The 19,370-nt window shown below is 46.3% G+C and overlaps 1 protein-coding gene across 6 annotated transcripts in view; it reads right to left on the bottom strand.

The window, feature by feature from the left end:
• Window positions 1-19,370, bottom strand: part of KIAA1549L (KIAA1549 like) — a 262,959-nt gene that overhangs the window by 84,947 nt on the left and 158,642 nt on the right. For all 6 annotated transcript variants that reach the window (XM_035722907.1, XM_035722910.1, XM_035722906.1 and 3 more), the window contains exons 7-10: window positions 18,225-18,387; window positions 16,186-16,245; window positions 10,073-10,224; window positions 4,751-4,922 (exon numbers count right to left, since the gene is read on the bottom strand). In XM_035722907.1, coding sequence (XP_035578800.1) covers window positions 4,751-4,922; window positions 10,073-10,224; window positions 16,186-16,245; window positions 18,225-18,387 — 547 coding nt within the window. The remainder of the gene's footprint in view (window positions 1-4,750; window positions 4,923-10,072; window positions 10,225-16,185; window positions 16,246-18,224; window positions 18,388-19,370) is intronic.

Below are 19,370 nucleotides of genomic sequence, written 5' to 3'. Positions count from 1 at the left end.
AGAAGCTCTGGAGGGCAGGGGTTTTGTCTGCTCATTCACTGCTATATTTCCAGTGCCAGGAGAGTGCCAGGCACATAACAGGTTCTCAAAAATATTTGTCGAAAGACTGAATGAACACAAACCCCCTTCGCCAAAGGATCAGTCTATCGCTTTCTTAAAGTGACATTTTTTGCAACAATGTCTGACGACCAGGTAAGGTAAACCAATCCCCGCTCTGGTCAGCCTCAGTAGGGGGAGAATTTTCCCTGCTCCAGCAGCTGGATCACTGCTGTGAAGGGCGCCTCACTCCAGATCCTGCAGATGGAGCAGGTGAAAACCTCCATCAGAAACATGGCCGATTCTGTAGCAGTCGCTGCTGCCCATTACTCAGAGGTGATGGGGGGCGAGGGGGTATTGCATGCTCCATCGTAGGGCACTGTACCCTGGCCCTAGTGATTCAGAAGACACTAGAACGCACAGAACGTTAACACTCCCTTCAGAGGGACAAGGTGTTTGTTCAACACCACGATTCTCCATTGAAGGTGTTGATCTCAGGTTCACATTGCTGGCTGATTTCAAAACTATTAAGAGCAAATGAGATTTAAAACATCTCCGCTCCTCCTCTTCTTCATTGGTCTTAGCTTCCTCCTCATCAGATCCTGAGTATGGAGGCACTTCCCAGGGTCTGTGCTCCAGCTCTACACCATCCCAGACCCTCAAATTTTCTCTGGGAATTTATTTCTAACCCATATCTACAACATTCTCAAAACATATAGTGTTAACTTTAACCTCTCTCCTGAGATCTAGGCTTGAATTCCCACAACTTTCCTAAACTTGGACCTCAATATCCCAATAGCACCCCTCATATTCCAACAACACCCCCTTGAAGTCCCAAAAGCACCCACTCAATATTCCATAACATATCCTTGATGTCCCAACAGCATCCCCTCGATGGTCAAAGACAAATGAGATGTCGTATGCGCTTTCAGAGAGCTCAGGAGGGACAGAGAGTGAAAACAACTCATCTGCCACATGTGGTAAGGGCAGTGGAAGCATCTAGAACTAAGGGAGACAAGGTCGGGGTCCCCTGTGTGGCTGAAGCACAAGGCAGGAAGGAGAGAAAAAGAGGCTGGACGGCTGGAACTGGCACTATGGCACCAGGTCGTGAAAGGACCTCAACTTCTGTTAAGTATCTGCAGTGAAGGGCTTGGAAGGCCCACTTAAGAAGTTCAAATTTTATTCTGTGGACAATGGAGAGCCACGAAATATTTTTTGAATGGAGTAGATGTGAGATCAGAATCGTGTATTATGATGACTCTAGTTACAGTATGGACAGTACATGAATGGTGGAACGACTGAGGTTGAGTCATTTGGGAAGGACCCACAAAGTCCAAGAAGAGGCAACGATGAAATGGAGAGAAGGAAACACATGTGCGAGTTATTACCGTGAAAGCAATAACGAAGAGCCGTGGGGGGGGGGGGGGGCAGGAGCTTTGCAGACAGGTATAGTCAAGCCTCTGATGATCCCCAGACTCTCATTTCCAAAACGCTCCATGCGTGTCCTAATCTGATTTAATCTCTCTCTCCTGCCCATGCTCTCCAGCTTTTCACTGTTCCCCATCAACCACCATCGGCAAAGTCCCCACAGCCTCAACCTCTCCTCCTGATACTCCATTCACTTCTTGCTCTTAATAAAGCCAGCTCCCCTTTCCTGCCCCTTCCCAAAGTACCACAAGGCCTGGAAGTGAGGAGGTCCTGGGACTGACTGATCGGTCAGCATCGAGGACGGGCTGGGGACAGGAGAAGCGATGGAAACAATGAAATGGGTTTAAATCTTCCGTGAATTATGGGGGACATCTGGGGATCCAGAGGTGACTGCAGCGAGGGGGAGGCAGCTTCAGAGGCTCTGGGATTTTGAGAGAGTAGAAGAAATGGTTTGGACAGAGCAGCGAAGCCTGAGGAGGATGGAAGCCCTGCCAATCTTACGGTATTTCTCTCATCAGTTTGCAGAGTCTCAGTGTGTACTGTCGCACCCTTGCTCAAATTCCCCAGACACAACCACAGCCTCAGCTGCCAACCTCACCTCATTCTGTCCCAAGAGAGCAGAAACAATCACAGAAAACGTCCTCGGGCGTCCATGACCAAAGGGACCCCCTGACTGGCACCCACAGCCCCGGACTTTGCTTTCCCTCCCAGCGCACAGACTCCCTCACGGAGTCTGACTGCTTTCACCTGTGTCGCCTTGTCCACTTAAAGACTTCACCCCAAGACAGATCTTGTGTCTCTTCTTCACCTACTTCTCCCTCTCCACTACAGTAACACATCAATGGTCAACCATACCCCACGACCTCCCATGTTCCTCTCCAGCAAGTGCACCCAATCTTGTCCCCTTTGCTGTCCCTACATCCCCACCACCGTCTCTCCTCAATCCCCGCTGGCCAAGCATCTCCACCACCTCTGCCGGGAAACCACTCCTGCCAAGGTCACCAACCATTGCCAATTTTACCAAGTCCAGTTCCCTTCTGTCCTTATAGTAGGCTGCCTCTCAAGAATAGAAGTTGACACCGTAGCTCACTTCCTTCCAGGACATTCCTTTCTTTGCTTATTTCTGGACCCTCCTCTCTTCCTGGGCTTCCTCCCATCTCCCTGGCTGCTCCTTTGCAGTGTCCTTTGCTGGCTCCAGCTCTTCCTTCCTGTGGATTCTCCAGCTATGCTCATGGCTAATCTGGCTCATCTCACCTGCTCCCTTAGCTCTATTTGTCACCTGTGTTGATGACTCCGGGGTTCTAGCTCCTGAGCTCTTCGTGGCTATCTGACAGACATCTCAGCCCTAACGTGGCCAAACCAAACTCTCAATTCCATCTCCCCACTCTCACTCCGACTCCAATAAACCTCTTTCTCTCCCGTCTCTCAACAAATGATACCAGAAGCAGCACTCAAGCAAACACCTGGGAGTCATGCTTGATTCCTCTGACCCTTACCTCCTCCCACCACACACAGAATCCATTATCTTGCCCCTGAGTTCTGTCCCCGCCAAAGATCCCGAATCCATCCACTTCTCTGGTCTCTACCTCTAACACCTTTGCCTCTCTCCTGGGCACCTGTCATGGTTTTCACTCCTGTCCTCTACCATTCATTCTCTAGCTGGAGAGGGAGAAAGAGCTGAGGATGGAACCCTGGGGAACTCACATAAAAAGGGTGCAGCAAAACTGATGAAGCAAGTAGCTGACCTGACCAGACATGGGCATGGAGCCCACAGGGAGGGAAGGACAGAGGCACAGAAGAAGAGACTCTGGGTTAAAAACGTCATTTCAAAGCCGAGATTGCACAGGCTGGCCATCATTTCTAGGCACAGTGTGTCTGTGAGAATGTGCAGGCCAAGAAGTGAATCTGCATCAACATGGAAGCCAGACTCACCCCGGATGAAGGCAGGAGATGAGCACGAGAGGAAAACCATGAGCTAAGAGTCAGGTTCTTTAGGAGTGTGGACACCAGCTAGGAAATCAATAGGGTAGGGAATGATGACCTTCCATGCCCGGATGCTCAGCAGGCTGCCAAATCTAAAATGTCTACCATGTGGTCTCTCACCTTTGTCACCGACCCCCACCTTGCTTTCTTTCTAAGTGTCGTTTGGGTCCCCAACACCTGGGTCACCACAGAGCCTCCTCACTAGTCCTGCTCCTCTCATCCTGGGCACTGCTGACAGGTGAAGCTCCCTAAATACTGGGTGGTTCTAATGACGCTACTCCCCTGCACAGAAATCCTCAATAGCTCCCCACAGCCCATCATATCATGCACGATCGCCTTCTCCTGTCGTCCAAAGCCCCAGTCTCGCAAGCAATACACCTCTCTGAGCTCATCAGCTCTTCCTCGTGTTTCTGCTCTCCAGGCCGCTTGGATCCCTTGTTTTTCAAGCACGTCTGGCACGTCTCACCTCCCTTCCTTTGCTCATGTTGCTCCCTCTTTCTGGAATACACACCCTTCCTCTCCTCCTGCTGAAATCTTAGCATGTAACACAGTGGAAAACACATGTTTGAGGTCAGATAGATCCAGATTCATATCCTGGCGACCCAAGTACCAGTTCTCTCTAAAGTTAGTTAACTTTCCTGAGCCTACGTTTCCACATCTGGAATTTGGAGCTGAAGAAAGTTGCCCCAGGGAGAGGAGAAAGTGAGAAAAGCTATGTAAGGCAGCAAGCTTAGTACCTGCCACAGAGAAGGCAACCATTGTTTTTCATACCCTTTCTCTGTCCATTCTTTCTGGGTGGCCCTTCAGAGCAGACTGTCCCTCCCCTGAGCCCTGGATCACTCAGCCTCCTCACTGCACTTTCCCGCATTCTGCTCCTTTATATCTGCATTAACTCCTTCTCTGCTCCTTAAAGACAGTGACCAGGTCTTGCCCACTTCTGTATGTCCGCTAGCATGGAGCACAGTTCATGCAGGACTCCATAAATGCTTAGTGAATCAAATTATCTTTAATTCCCCTGCAGACAATATAATCTCAGCCATGGTGATTTTTCTAGGAGAAAGCGTGGGTAGGATTTGAAGCAAAGCAATATCATTATCATCATCCTAATATCCAAAACATATCCCTTACCCAAAACCTATGGCTTTAAACAACACAGGAAATAGTTGACTGGTTTAAGAAACTTCTAGAACACAAATATGTTTAGCTCCAGGTCCATTAACGTGAGTTTGGGGCATCACTTTAATTTGCAGGAAACATTTAATGGCGTTAAAAAAAATAATGAATGGAAAGACTATCCCCTTACGGTCAGCTTGCAGAAGGACAACATGATGCAGGGTCAAGGCCATCCTTTGGGAGTCAATGGTGCTCAGGATCTTGGCAGCTGCAGTCCCCAGCAAAGGCTTCCCGTTGTACAGGGTGTAGTAAGTCAGCTCCGCTGGGTCCTTGGGTCCTGGCACGCGCTGCATCTTTACCATCTTTCAGAAAAAGAGAGGCCATGTTTACGGGGCATCTTGCACCAACCCTGCAATCACCTGGGCGATCCGCAGGCTCTCTCCCAATTGCTGAAGCCTTCTGTGGCTAATAGGACCCACAACGTATATTTTAGACATCAACCTTTGTGTACCTCCCTATCACCAGCATCTCAAGAAGCCCTGCTATTGCTGGACGGGGGAGACAGGGAGGAGAAAAAGGATTTGAAAATAGGAACATCTGGAAAGAACAGCTTGAGACCGGAGAAGAAAATGCTAAAATGGTGATGTCTTCCAGCCTCCAGAGAACCCTGGCCTCATTTGGAAATAGGCCTGCACATTAATTCAGGGCATGTTAGGTTATTCTCAAACAAGATCTCTAATTTCAAACTCCTGCAATTGCCAAAGAGGAAAAAAAATGAACTTATATGTCCGTAATTCAAAAGATCTCTGATAAGAGCAGGACTTGGAGACTCAAAGTTCTTTTTCTAAAATAACCTTTGTTGCTTTTTCCTCCTGTACAAGTGATACATATTCACTACAGAAAATTTGAAAACACAGAAAAGCATCAAGAAATGAAATAAAATAAAAGCAATTTGTAATCCCTCCACCGCAAGCTAACTACATTATTTTGGAGCATTTGCCTCTATTCTTTGTTTTTTTCCACACAAACCTTTTATTTATTATTTTACAAAATTATTTATCATATTCTCTATATAGAATCACACATTGCTATTTTTACTTGCATCCTTAGGTGACCTTAAATGTAACAAAAACATAAATGTTAACTTCTACACAGCATTCCAATGCACACCTCATAAACTTACTTAGCAAATCACTTTTTGTCAAACACTTAAATTGTTACTCATTTTTCAGTATTGTAGCTAATTGATCATCATTATAAATACATAAAACATAAATTTTTATATCTACATAATGTTCTATATGCATGCCTCATAAACTCAACTAACACTTCATTTTTGAACGGTTAGTTTGCTATCAAGTTTTCACTCCTATAATTAACAACTGATAAACATTATAGTATAGTATAGTATTTTCCAAAGTATATATTACAGATTATGAGCTTCACAGGATATTAAAAGATATTACAGAAATGTTTATAGCAATACTGGTCACAACAGCAAAAAAAAAAAAAACCCTGAAAATTCAAAAGTCACTGACAGTAGAATGGATTAATAAGTTATGGTAATAGTCACACAACGGAATATAGAGTAGTATAAATACTGAGGCTATTTGTATCAATATGGGTGAATACAAAAGCCTGATAATGAGCAAAAGGAACAAATCACAGAATATAAAATTCAAACACAGGCAAAACCAAATGATGTACTGTTTAGGGAAACACATGTGGATGGTAAAATCTACACAGAAAATACAGGTACGACTTAAAACAAAATTCAGAAGCACACTCAGCTCTGATAGATAGGAAGGGAGTATGTATAATCAGAGAAGACACATAAAAGGCTTCTGGGGTAAGGTAAGGGGAATGTTCTTATGCTTTGGGTTGTGGCTTCCTTTTATTAGTGTTCTTTGAAGCCTACCTGACTTTATACTCCTGTGTATGTCTGTGTATGTCTTCACAAAGGAAGGTATCTGAATAGTCAACAAGCATATACAAAATGCTCAATGGGGAAATTAAAAGCAAAACCGCAAGACACCACTATCACCCAGCAGAATGATTGAAATAAGGGCTGACAACACCAAGTGTTGATGAGCATGAGGAGTAACTGGAACTCTACATCTGGTTGGAGGGAGTGTAAAATGGTAAACTTTGGAAAAAGGTCTAGCGGTTTCTCACAGAGCTAACATACACCAACCCTAGGAACCAACAATTCGACTCCTACACACTCAAGAGAAATGAAAATATATGGCCGTAGAAAGACTTGTAGAAGATTATGCATAGCAGCTTTGTTTATAGTAGCTGAAAACTGGAAAAAGTCTGGGGGTCTCTCAACAGAAAAATGGGTAAACAAACTGTAGTATATTCAATATAAGGGGATATTACTGAGCAATAAAAAGGAATAAACTCCTGAATAACACAACATGATGATGAACCTAAAAACACTACATTGAGTCAAAAAAGCTTTATGCAAAAGAGAATATACTTGTGTATATGAGGTTCTAGAATAGTCCAAACTGATCTATGGTATGGAAATGAACATGTTATCGAAACTAGATAGGGAGTTTATTGGTGTTTGCTATATAATTTTTTCACTTTTGTGTGAGTTTAAAAATGTTCATAATAAATTATTGGAGAAATATAGGTATTACTAAATATAAGGTTCTTATTGGCACTTAAATTTATGAACCAGTACGCTGAACAAAATTAAGGAATTTCTTTACTGCAGGTCTTTTGAGAGTCTTTGATATGCCAATAGGGCCTCCGGAATCTTCAAGAAGGGGCTACAGGATGAAGCCTTGCCCAAACTGATGTGGCCATAGAGCCCATTTGGCCCAGGGCACCTTATAGGACCATTTTTTTGGACACTCTCTGAGAAACACTGCTCTGTTCTCTCGTCTTTGTGTTCACCTCTATCTCCTCAAAATGAATTTCCAGGAGTAAGTTTGTGACTGTCTAGGAGGTTCTTGTCTAAATTGCTCACTTATTCTCCACAGAGGTCATACCCATTTACTGGGTTTGAAAGTGCCCATTTCACTGCATCCTCACCAACCCTGGATAGTACCATTATAAATCTTTGGTAGGTGAAAATGGTAACTTGTGGTGGTTAAAATTTGCATTACTTTGATGGCAAATGGAGTTAAACATTTAAAAAATGTTTACTGGTGGGGCGCCTGGGTGGCTCAGTTGTTAAGCGTCTGCCTTCGGCTCAGGTCATGATCCCAGGGTCCTGGGATCAAGTCCCGCATCGGGCTCCCTGCTCCGCAGGAAGCCTGCTTCTCCCTCTCCCACTCCCCCTGCTTGTGTTCCCTCTCTCGCTGTGTCTCTCTCTGTCAAATAAATACATAAAATCTTTAAAAAAATTTTTTACTGGTCCTATATATTTCTTCTTCAGACTCAATTTTTCAGATATGTTCACTAGAGAAATATCTTTACATTCTAGACATATACATTTCCATATTCATGAAAGTGGCTCATCTTTTAAAATTATCTGAGCCCAGCAAAAAGCCCTCTGCATGGAAGGAAGATGTAAGCTATGTAGAGTGAGTTTTATTTGGGAAATTCAGGCATGTCATTCCTGTCCCTTCTGGGAGAGGAGGTAAGGACACTGTTAGTACAACCAGGTAGAAGGTGAATGGGCATTCAAATATTTAATAACTTCATTCAATTTCAATTTCGTAGCGAATTCTTCTTCCCAAGATTTCTCCAAGGGTGATGTGAGAAAGTGATCTGCAGACTCTATATAGGGATTTGCAGAAATAAATCCCTACTTACTTCACTCAGACTTTCCAGGCAGCTATGGAGCCAAGCACATCGAGTACTCAGAAGAAATGAGGAAAGACTACCTTGCTGGGCTCTTTTCAATATGTAAAATGTGTTAGGTTTCTTAGGTTTACAAATAACACCAGGATTATAGGGTCGTTCTTTCTCCCCCGTCAGCTAGGCAAATCCCATTTCACTGTCTGAGTCTCAATGGTTTCCTGTTATTTGGAGAAGCGTGACTTATAGGGCTCACATGGACCCCACAAACAGTAAATCATAACCCAGCATGAGAACTTAACTGTGCCTTTACCTGGTCCCAGGCTGTCACAGACCACAAAGACTCAGATGGAGAGCAACATCTAATAGGACAAGGGGCCCTATTCACCAACTGTGAATGGAGGACCTCGAGTCTCCCCCAGGGGCATGATGCTTGACTCAGGAAGGGAAGTGGGTTCCAGAAAACGGGTTGTTTGTACTTTCAAAATTGCCTGGGGGCACAATCTGCAGACAGATTAGAGTAATGCCTGTAATTTCCTTTAAAACGTTTCCTCTTAGACACTGGGATATCAAGCATATGTGTTTGGGTTAAGTTACACCCTCCATGTGGCAATTGCCAATCACGAGTTCACACCCCAGGGGCAGTCTGCTAGATTCCAATTAGGAAGCCCACACTCTGGAGGCAGCCACCAGCCCTGCTTCTGTACTTTGACACCTTGCTCCACAGAGCTTTGCTAATTAGCATAACAAACATTAGCCATCCGTTCTCAGCAAAATTAGTGGTATTCAAGATATGTGGACTCGCTAGAATGTGCTAGAGATGCTCCCACTCTGGCTTGAACGTAATAAAGAATCTAAAGAAGCGTGGTGCCTCTACCTTGGGATGGCCAAGGTGTCTGTTGGGTTCCCTCTGAAGCAGACTCTGAGTTGAGTGCTTGTAGCTTAGCTGGGAGGCACAAGGAACTGACTGACAGGAGGTGACCCAGGGGGGTGGGAGGGAACTAGCGAGAGGTACATTATTAATCTAGTTACCACAGCGGGCAGCTAAAGCTTAACTCCATGGGAAAGCTCTGGCAATTACTGAACACATACGTTTTCGGAATTCCCCTAGCCAGGAAGCAAGAGGGCTGTTGTAGGCACACCCCCCACCGCTCATGAACTCGCACGCACTTGCGGCCAGCCGCGGTATGGACCAAGGGGGTTCTGGCATCTCAAGAGCTGCCCTTCGATAAAGGTGCGTTTGACAGAAATGGGAAGGGGGTTTGGGCAGTAGAGTCTGCTACAGCTCCCTCACCTCAGTTCCTGTGCTGTCCCCTGTCCGTTATGAATGTGGGGGGCTCTTTTTGTTGAAACTGGCTAATTAAGGATCACAGAATCCTGACCCTGGAAAATTGACTGGTGCGGCTGCCAAGCACAGGAGTGGTGGCGACAGGCCCGAAGGCCCCGAGCTCTAGGACTCCCTCCAGTCTCCAGAACAGGTTGGGGAGTAGTCAGTCTGTGCTTGCTTACTAATAACCTCTGTTTAATAAGTACGTGCCTGTGTACAGAATTTGTTCTGAAACCTTAGAGTCTAGGAGGGAGACGGGGGGGGGTAGCTCACTCTCACCCTCCTCCATGATTCTGATGGTCATGACCATGAGCCCCCCAAACCTACGAGCCGTGTTGATGGAATGCTCCTCACACAGCATGGTTTACTTAGTCTCAGGACGCTCCCACACATTTATCAGAAGACCCCAGTGGCTTGGCACATACCCACCTGCACAGTGTAGCTTCCCAGGGTGGTGGCCCGTTTAAACCGCCGGCCTTGTTGTTGGGACATCATGAAGAGCTGGGCCAAGCGCTGCTCCATGACCCGGGCGAAGCTCTGGTTGTGCAGGCCCACCAGCGAATTGTCCACGCCCTGGAGCACTGTGGAGGCAGAAGGCAGAGGGGCTGCTCAGAGGACAGACTCCCTGCTGACTCAGAAACCACAACCACCCCCGGCCCTGCACTGGCCACGAACGGCCATGGGCCCTATCTCATGTTAGGCCTTGGCCATCCTTACCTCATTTCACCCTCACAACAGCCCCAGGAGTTAGGAATCACTGTCCTCATGTTATAGATGCCGAAAGGTTATGTGACTTGTCAAAAGTCATGCAGCTAGTAACCGGCACAATGAGGGTTCGAGCCCATGCTTATGGAACTCCAAAACCTGGGTTCCCTCCTCCACAAGCTGTGATATGCCTAATGCTGCTGTATTTAATCCAAACCTTATTTAAGATGTTCTGTGTTCTTAGAGACCATATGGGAATACAGCATGGCTGCAGGGATGACTAATTGGAAGCTTCACTGGTTCCCACTCAGAAGGCCTGCCTCAGGGCTACCCTTACCGCATTTTCCCTTCTCAGCAGCTTTGCTAGGGCATCAGAGCTCCATCCTGCAGCTCAGCTCCTCACACCGAGACAAGCCATCCTGTTCAGTGTCCTCATCTCTCCCCCCTCTATGGGGTCCCTTGAGGACACACCCCTACAGTGGCCCACAGCCTCTCAGGTACTCCCCTACTTGAGAGCAGGACAGTGTAATAGAAAGAGTGGGCGGGCACTTGCCAGTTGTGGGACTTCAGGCAAACCACGGGCCCTTTCTGAGTATGAGGCCTTGTCTATAGAAAGGGAGTAGGAAAGTCTATTCCTCATGGGCTGTAAGGTTGAAATGAGACAAGACGTACAAAGCAACTTAGCACAATGTCTGGTGCATAGAAGGTAAATGAAACTCCTCTTTCCAGCCTTCCTCCACGGCTGGGTTTCTTTTTATACCCTGGGCGATCTGGGTAGGTAAGGCATCGATGATGGACCTCCAGGCAATGGCTAGTGCATGCATGGAGGAGACCGCCATGAACACCAGGACCATCCTAGGACCGAAAAGCTCACTTACTACAGGAGCGACTTCCTTTTGCCATCAAAAACCCAAAGCCCAGTCCTTCCTCCAAGTCCCTTGGGAAATACACATCACCCCAAACACACAAACACTGCCTCCAAACAGTCAGCCCTGAAGTCAAAAAGGCTAAAAAAAAATTCTCATTTTTTTTAAGGAGACAAAAACTTACAATGGGCTGGGGATGTAATACAAGATTTATCATTCCACAGAATTTGTTCTACCACAGTCCAGCCAAGGGCCATTAGTACCACCCATCTACAGGCATATGGAAATAGCCCGAATAGAAAGCACGTGTTGTTACTGTGAGCACGTTCTGAACAGAATGAGTTGCGTGATGCAGAGGATGACGCTGAAACCGATCAAGAGAAAAATAAAACCCACAGTTGAGTCTCCGAAATTACTTCTTTGAAGCCACAATTGCCAAATAATCCCCATGGAGGGCATAAAGTGGCTCTCTTTCTAGGGCCCTTGTGAGGAACCCCCAGCTCATCTGTCAGCAGAATTCCTGCAAACGGAGATAAGACAGGTCGGCACTGTTCCTTCCGTGGCAGGTCCTGGAGAGGCTCCTCAGAATCCCCCTTGACACAGTTGTCAGGCTGAGGAAGGGCCAGCCTACCTCTTGGCCCCAGAGAGGAGAGCCACGTTCTTGCTGCTTCAAACATGCGCCTCTAGTAAAATTACACAACCACTGCTGAAAGATTACTTCTTTTTTTTTTCTTTTTAAAATCGGCTCGAGCCACGCCCAGTATGGAGCCCAGCGCAGGGCTTGAACTCACAACCCTGAGATGAAGACCTGAGCTGAGATCAAGAGTCAGACGCTTCACCAACTGAGCCACCTAGCACCCCTGAAAGATGACTTCTAAGTTGGCCTCTCCTGACTACCAGACAAGAGTCAGAGTGGGGACACAGGACAGTCAAAGCACACCATCATGGGTTACTCTAAGGGGATCCCAGCGATGACTCAAGGGCCAACATCAAAGAAAGGGACAGTCAAAGCCCCCAGGTGATGAAAAAGTTCCAGAAATAGGGAGTGGTGATGGCTACACAGCACTGTGAATGTACTTAATACCACTGAATTGTACACTTATACATGGTTAGAATAGTAAATTGCATGCTATATGTATTTTACCCCAATTTTTTAAAATGAGGGAAAACAAAAACAAAACCAAACCACAGCCTTTAGGGAGGTGCAAGAGGCCGTGGACCCTCCCACAGGGCTACACGGAACCTACAGCTGGACAGTTCCCACATGCCTCACTGCTCTGTCTGCAAAGAGAATGTGCACCCCCCCACCCCCGAGGCAGCTGGAGAAGAACTGGGGGTTGGAGCCAGGGGTCTGGCTTCACATCCTGGCTCCCCCTTACTGAGTACACTTGGGCAAGTCACTTAGTTCCTCTGGACCCTGGTTCGTCATCTGAAAATACAGGGATTATAATCTACTCCTGATTGTGTCATGGTGGAGAACAGATACTTTTATAAAAAAAAAATGCTTTGAGCAGAGTGCTACCAGGCATCTGAGAGGGTGCCCGTAAATGCCAGCTGATGTTGTTGCTCAAATGTGCCCCTTCCTGGTTAGACACATTTTTCCCAGAGGAAGAAATAACTGTGTTCCAGGATGCTGGCTCATTTCCTTTCCCCTGAGAAGTGCAGCGGGCCCCAGGCTCCCAGCCCTCTCTGCCCACCTAGAAGGGACTAGAAAGGGGCATGCATCTCTCAGAGCAGCCCAGAAGCAGGAGGGGAGCTTGGACGCTGGCCCATGTGCTCAGGAGGACAGTAGCCCTTCAGCCAGGGCCCTGGCCACCCACACTTAGCCACCACTGACTCGCTTACAGGAGGCGGGCAAGTCCCCCGCTGTGTTCACAGGAGCTCTACAGAAGATTCAGTGGCTGTTACATCACTGGTCTCTTAGTCCTTCTTTATTTACAACTACACTGGACTCTAAAATTCCAACAATCAGCTCGGCCTGGTTCAGCTTCCTGTATTGGAGCTGAATTGTTTCATGTGTGGTTGAATCCCATACCTTCAGAGCCTATCTTCTCAGCAACTATCTTCTCCTTCCACAGGTGACAGAATGACACCCAGAGGGCCTGAGTGACCCGCTCAAGGACACACTAGGTTAGCAGCAGCTGGGCTGAGACCAGAAGAAATCCTAAGACTGCTGGGTCTGGGATATTCTGATGCTGGTGATGCAATAAAGACAAGTGGATAAACCTAAGATGAACTCTGACCTCTGGAGGCAGCAATATTGAGTCTGTGAGTCTCTATCCTGCCCCATCTATACAACCCTGACCACGAGATCCATGGACAGCAGAGGGGGCTGCATGAAGCCCCCTAACTAAGCCACTGTTTTTCCACCAGTGAGGCACGCACGCTCAGGGAGGAGAGAAGTGTATAGAGTGCAAAAACATATTTTTTAAAAGATTTTATTTATTTGTTTGAGAGAGAGAGAGCGTGTGTGTGCATGAGCGGGGGAAGGGCAGAGGGAGAGGCAGAGAATCCCAACCAGACTCCATGCTAAGCATGGAGCCGGATGCAGGGTTTGATCTTATGACCCTGAGATCATGACCTGAGCCAAAACCAAGAGTCGGATGCTTACCTGACTGAGCCACCCAGGCGCCTCAAAACAAATTTAATGTAAGTTTAGTGGGAAAGCAGGTGGAAATATGTCAGGGTTTCATAATACCAACAACAGAAAGGAAAGTTGCTCCCTATCCGCTGAGCGGTTGGCAATGAGCAGAAGACAGAGTGCACATGTCGGATATTTGGGAGTGAAGGGTAGAGGGGTTTCAAGGAGCTGTGCCTCTGAGCCAGATGAACAAAGCTATCTTCATCTCAGGTCCCAATCTCCTACCTTCTGTAAATGATGGCCAAAGGCTGGTGGTGGCTGCACATGAGTGTAGAAAGTGGGTCTCGAGCCAAACGGAAGGAAAGAGAGTCATGCTGAGACTGGTTCTCGCCCCTTCCACTGGCACTGATGCAACTAGCCCCAAACCCAGTGACAGAGGCCACTGTTTACTCTGATTACCAGCAGCAGTAACAGCAACAACATAAGCAAATGAGGGTCCATCAGTGGGTGGGCAGTGGGTGATGTCTCAGCATGATTTTGTGAAGGTTATGCCACTAAAACAGAGTCAGGGCAAGACCCAGGTACACGGGGAGGTTGTCAAGGACAGCCTGTGTTTAAGGGCAGATGTGTTACCATTTAATGTAAACCTCACACTTAATAGGAGAGACATCTGCAGGTTAAAAAGCAGCATCCCTGGTAGAGGAAACGTGATTCTGGAAGTGTTACATAACCTGCTGGTTCAAAAATGCATCTCCCTCTTGGGCATAAACTCTGCGTTTTTTTTTTTTGTTTTTTTTTGTTTTTTAAGAGAGAGAGCACCAGGGCGGTTGGTGGGGTGAGAAGCAGAGGCAGAGGGAGAGAGAGAATCTCAAGCAGACTCCATCCCAGCCCAGAACTCGATGCGGGACTTGATCTCACAACCCTGAGATCATGACCTGAGCCGAAACCAAGAGCTGGATGCTTAACCGTCCAAGCCACCCAGGGGCCCCTTTTTCCTTTTAAAATTTCTTTAGTTTGCCTTCTTAGCAGGTAAAATAATCTGCATAATCATGGCTCTGTGGGGGAGAACGAAATGTGATTTTCTGCCATTTCAGAGGTTTTGAGCAGGCGTCCTTGAGCAGGGGGTGTGTGCTCCTTTGTTAGGACTCTAGGCAGCAGCCTAGCCTAGCTGCTGCTTGTTCGGGACAGCATGTGAGAGAGGGGATGGGGCAGGGATGAAGTCAGGCTTGCCCAGACATATCCTCCAGGACTTGTAGGCTCTTCCTCCCTCTTTGTTATGGGATGAATTGTGTCCTCCCAAAATTCATATGTTCAAGTCCTAACCCCCCCACCCTGTACCTCAGAAGGGGACTGTATTTGGAGATGAAGCCCTAAAAGAGGTGATTAGGGCAAAATAAGGTCATAACGGGTGGGCCCTAATCCAACATGCTGGGTGTCCTTATAAGAAGAGGAGGTTAGGGGACACACACACACACACACACACACACACACAGAGGGAAGACGTAAAGGAAAGATGAACATCTACAAGCCAAGGAGAGAGGTCTCAAGAAATCAACCTTGCTGACACTCTGATGTCAGACTTCCAGCCTCTAGAATTATGAGAAAATAAACTCCTGCTCCTGAAGCCCCAAAAGTCTGTGGTACTTTGTTATGGCAGCCCCACCAAGCTAATACCCTCCCCTGCCCCCCTCCACAGACAGCTGGGCTGGTCACTTCTCCCACAAACATCTGTCTTCTCTCTTTGCTCACAACCCTTGTTTCTGTAAGATTTCCAGAGCAACTGTCTGGCTTTGGAAAAACACAAACAAGAACTTTCTTTTGCTGTTTCATAAAGCTCAGCTGGGAAATGTCAAGGAAAAAAAGAAAATGTCACCCAAACACCCTTCTACTTCCATCCACCCTCACTGTCAGGACACGCCTGGGCTCCACCAGGATTACTGTAGGTGTGGGGCGTGTGCCAGGGGAGAGAGAAAAGTGCATGCCCAGCATTCTTCTGCCTTTCACTGGGGTTTTGTAGGGCAATGCGGAAAGGCTTACCACTTTAAATAAACAACCATTCCCATGGACGTCCACAGGTTACCGCCATACCTTCTTGATTGGTCTACGGTTGGCCAGTGGACTTTACAGGTTGCTGTTTTCAATGGTTATTTAAGATTCACCTTCAGTGATATCTTTTCTTAGCTTACTTTACCCACTTCTGGTCCTATGGAAGTAACTCTCTGACTTATAAGACAGGACCAAGGAAAATATGCTGATCTTATCACTGAATGGCATGCAGTTTTAATTATTATAATTATAAATATTATTTAGTTTTTGGGTCTTCTTTTGACATGCAGTTTTAAAAGAACAAACCAACCTGATAGGGGGAAAGGAGTAAAATAAGAGATTACCTGTAATTACCCAATAGTCTCTGGTTGTTTCTGATATATCAAGGTTGGGATATTCCAGCGCTAAAACAAATAAGAAACACACCAAATTAACTTTCACAGGTTTTATATGCAAATATTATTAAGGAAAAGGGACACATAGGTGACAAAATATCAAACATCTAAATTTGGCTTTAACATTCTCGGAGAACTCCAGGACCTACAGGCCAAAACTATCTAGCTGTTCTGAAAAGTAAAATACTCAGGAAAGGGCTAACTTTCAGACGAAGCATTTTCTAGGGTTTGTGAATTTCTGCTCTTTCTATTTTTTTCCATCAAAAGCTTCTTAAATGGAACGTCTTCATCCTCAAGACTCACAGCTAGAACATGTCTTACCTCCAGCTTTCTTTGTGAAAATTACCCAACCATCACTAATATTTTTAGGAATGATCATCTCTTGAATGGATTTTTCAAGGACTAAGTGTATTATTAGCCAAATGTTTGTGACAAACAGTCCCATATGTTTGCAGGTATAGTGACCATAAGGGTTAATTCATGGAAAGGGTTTAGTGCAGTGCCTGGCATATAGTAAGTGCTCAATAAATCTTAGTTGTAATTATTAGACTATCAAGAGGAGGGATGCCTGGGTGGCTCACTGGGTTAAGCGGCTGCCTTCGGCTCAGGTCATGATCCTGGGGTCGTGGGATCGAGCCCCACATCCGGCTCCGCCTGCTTCTCCCTCTCCCTCTGCCTGCCACTCTGCCTACTTGTACTCTCTCTCTAACTCTCTGTCAAATAAATAAATAAAATCTTTAAAAAAAAAAGAATATCAAGAGGAAAGAAAATAAATTCTTCACATGCTGTCATGTGATATAATGAATGCCATCTTTCATGAGATCATCTTTTCCATAAAATCCAGAGTCATCTTTCCTTACTACATGGCAATTCACAAAAGCCTGCCATTAAACATTAAAAAAAAATTTCTTAGTAGCTACTGTGTGCTAGGTACATCCACACACATATCATTTTATTTATTTACAGTATCACATGTAACCACAGAAGGAAATAGAAGCAATCGTGCTAATATGTGTTTTAAAACAAAAACAAAAACCTTGACCAGTGACCTTGAGAAATTATTTTTGTTTTAAGATTTTATTTATTTTTTGACACAAAGAGAGACACAGCGAGAGAGGGAACACAAGCAGGGGAAGTGGGAGAGGGAGAAGCCGGCTTTCCGCCGAGTAGAGAGCCCGATGCTGGGGCTTGATCCCAGGACCCTGGGATCATGACCTGAGCCGAAGGCAGACGCTTAACGACTGAGCCACCCAGGCGCCCCGAGAAATGTATTAACAATTAAATTTAACAACACAAATCTTGACTTCCTTTGGCTACCAAGTAAGCGTTTGGGTACAAAATGTAGGCTGCATTGTCTTCCGAGTCTATGCCTGCTGCATGGTAATGAGGATTATGTAACTGAAGCATCAGAGGGAGGCAGGCTACGAGACTGACTATGGGGACTTCATCCAGTGAAGCCACGATGCTGCTTGCAAATGAGTTGCATTATGATGTCTACAGCCAGGGCAAGGACCGAAGGCCGGGCAACATCTGCTGATGGCAGAAGTAGGGGAAACCATCACAGCCCAGCTTGCCACAAGGACAGACGCCCTACGGGGCAGTTACTGTAAGTTCAAAGGCAGACTGCTTGGTTTCAAACCCCAGGTTCCATGTCTCATTAGTTATGTGCGAGTGAGCATCTTGTGAACCTCTTGGAACTTCAGGGTTCTCCTTTGCGAAGTGGGGCTCACTTTGTACTACCTTATAGGGTGCTTTGTGAGGATTCAGTGACGTAAGATACATGAAGGGTAAAGGCACCTAGCGAGTGCTTACTTCCAATGTGCAATAAACTTGTCATCAATTCAATCCCGGTTTATCACCAATTCCAGTTATTTTATGATAAAAGAGTGGTATGTGCACAGCACAATAAGTGTTTGTTAAATGGAGAAAGGACCCCCCGGGGGTAGTGGGGCAGAGGCAGCGCCCCCATGGGGCGTGGACATACTCACGTTCGGCAATAGTGAGCGGCGGGTAGGTGAGGTAGAACCCAACCAGCTCAGCCGAGAGCTGGCGGAGGAGGCTGCTGGCGACCGTGCCGTTGAGGAAGGAACTCCGATTGCCCACCACGTACACCAAGGTGACTGTCTGGGAGGCATTGGATGTGCTCACAATCTGAATCGACACAGGAGGAAAGGGGAGGGAGACATGCCACATAAGATGAGGGTCTGTTTCATGGAGGCCGTGGGAGAAGTTTAAGCAGAAGTTGAGGGGAGAAATGAAAGGGAGGTGAAAAAGAGCAAGGAAAAGACAAGAATAACAACACTCGTCATTTATGGATTGTTCACTGCGTGCCGGTTATCGTGCTCAGGGCGCATGGTCTCATTCAATCCTCACCACAGCCCTGTGAGGTGTATCCAGTTAGGACTCCATTTTACAGAGGAGGAAACTGAGGCCCAAAATGATCAAGAGACTTGCCCATGATCACACAGATAATAAGTGACGTAGCCAGGATTTGAATCCAGGCAGTCTGGCTTCAGGTTTCTAACAGGTGTGTGTTTCTTTTCCAGGGGCTAAATAGCATCCGGTTACTTTTATGGTTCTGAAAATACAAAACAGAGCATAGAAATGTTACATCTATGAGGGCTCAACTGCTCAGAGAAAGCCTGAGTTAAATTCTGGGGGAATCTTTTAGTTCCTACCCAGCTGATCACCACACTTAGGGAACAGACAGAGTGATTAAACCTGATTCCAAAAGGAATTCAGAAATATAAAATAGCCTCTTCAGAGAGTGATTACATTTCCTGTGACCTACTAAATTCAATACAGAATATGTAAATATTACTATGAGATGGTGTGGTGTTCTTCTCAAATTTTGTCGAAGTCAGTTTCTTAGTCACTGGAAAATGCGGTTTTCTGGGTCAATATATAGACAAAAATAGCCCACGGATGAGATTTGAAAAACAGATGCAGTAGGAAGTCATTCGATTGGGTGAGACAGTGTGGGCCTCTGTCCTGGCGTCTGCACCTCCCCCTTCCAGATTCACCTGCCACCCACCCACGCTCATTTGGTTCCGCACCCCCAGAGGCAGCCCCTTGACCACCTCACCAGGCTCCTTTCCCTCCAGCTTCAGCTAAAAGGATCTTGGGAGGATGTG

Source organism: Zalophus californianus, chromosome 11, assembly GCF_009762305.2.
Source record: "Zalophus californianus isolate mZalCal1 chromosome 11, mZalCal1.pri.v2, whole genome shotgun sequence".
Lineage (NCBI taxonomy): Eukaryota > Metazoa > Chordata > Mammalia > Carnivora > Otariidae > Zalophus > Zalophus californianus.
The sequence above is the reverse complement of the archived record's forward strand: the minus strand, read 5'-3'. Positions and strand labels throughout refer to the sequence as shown.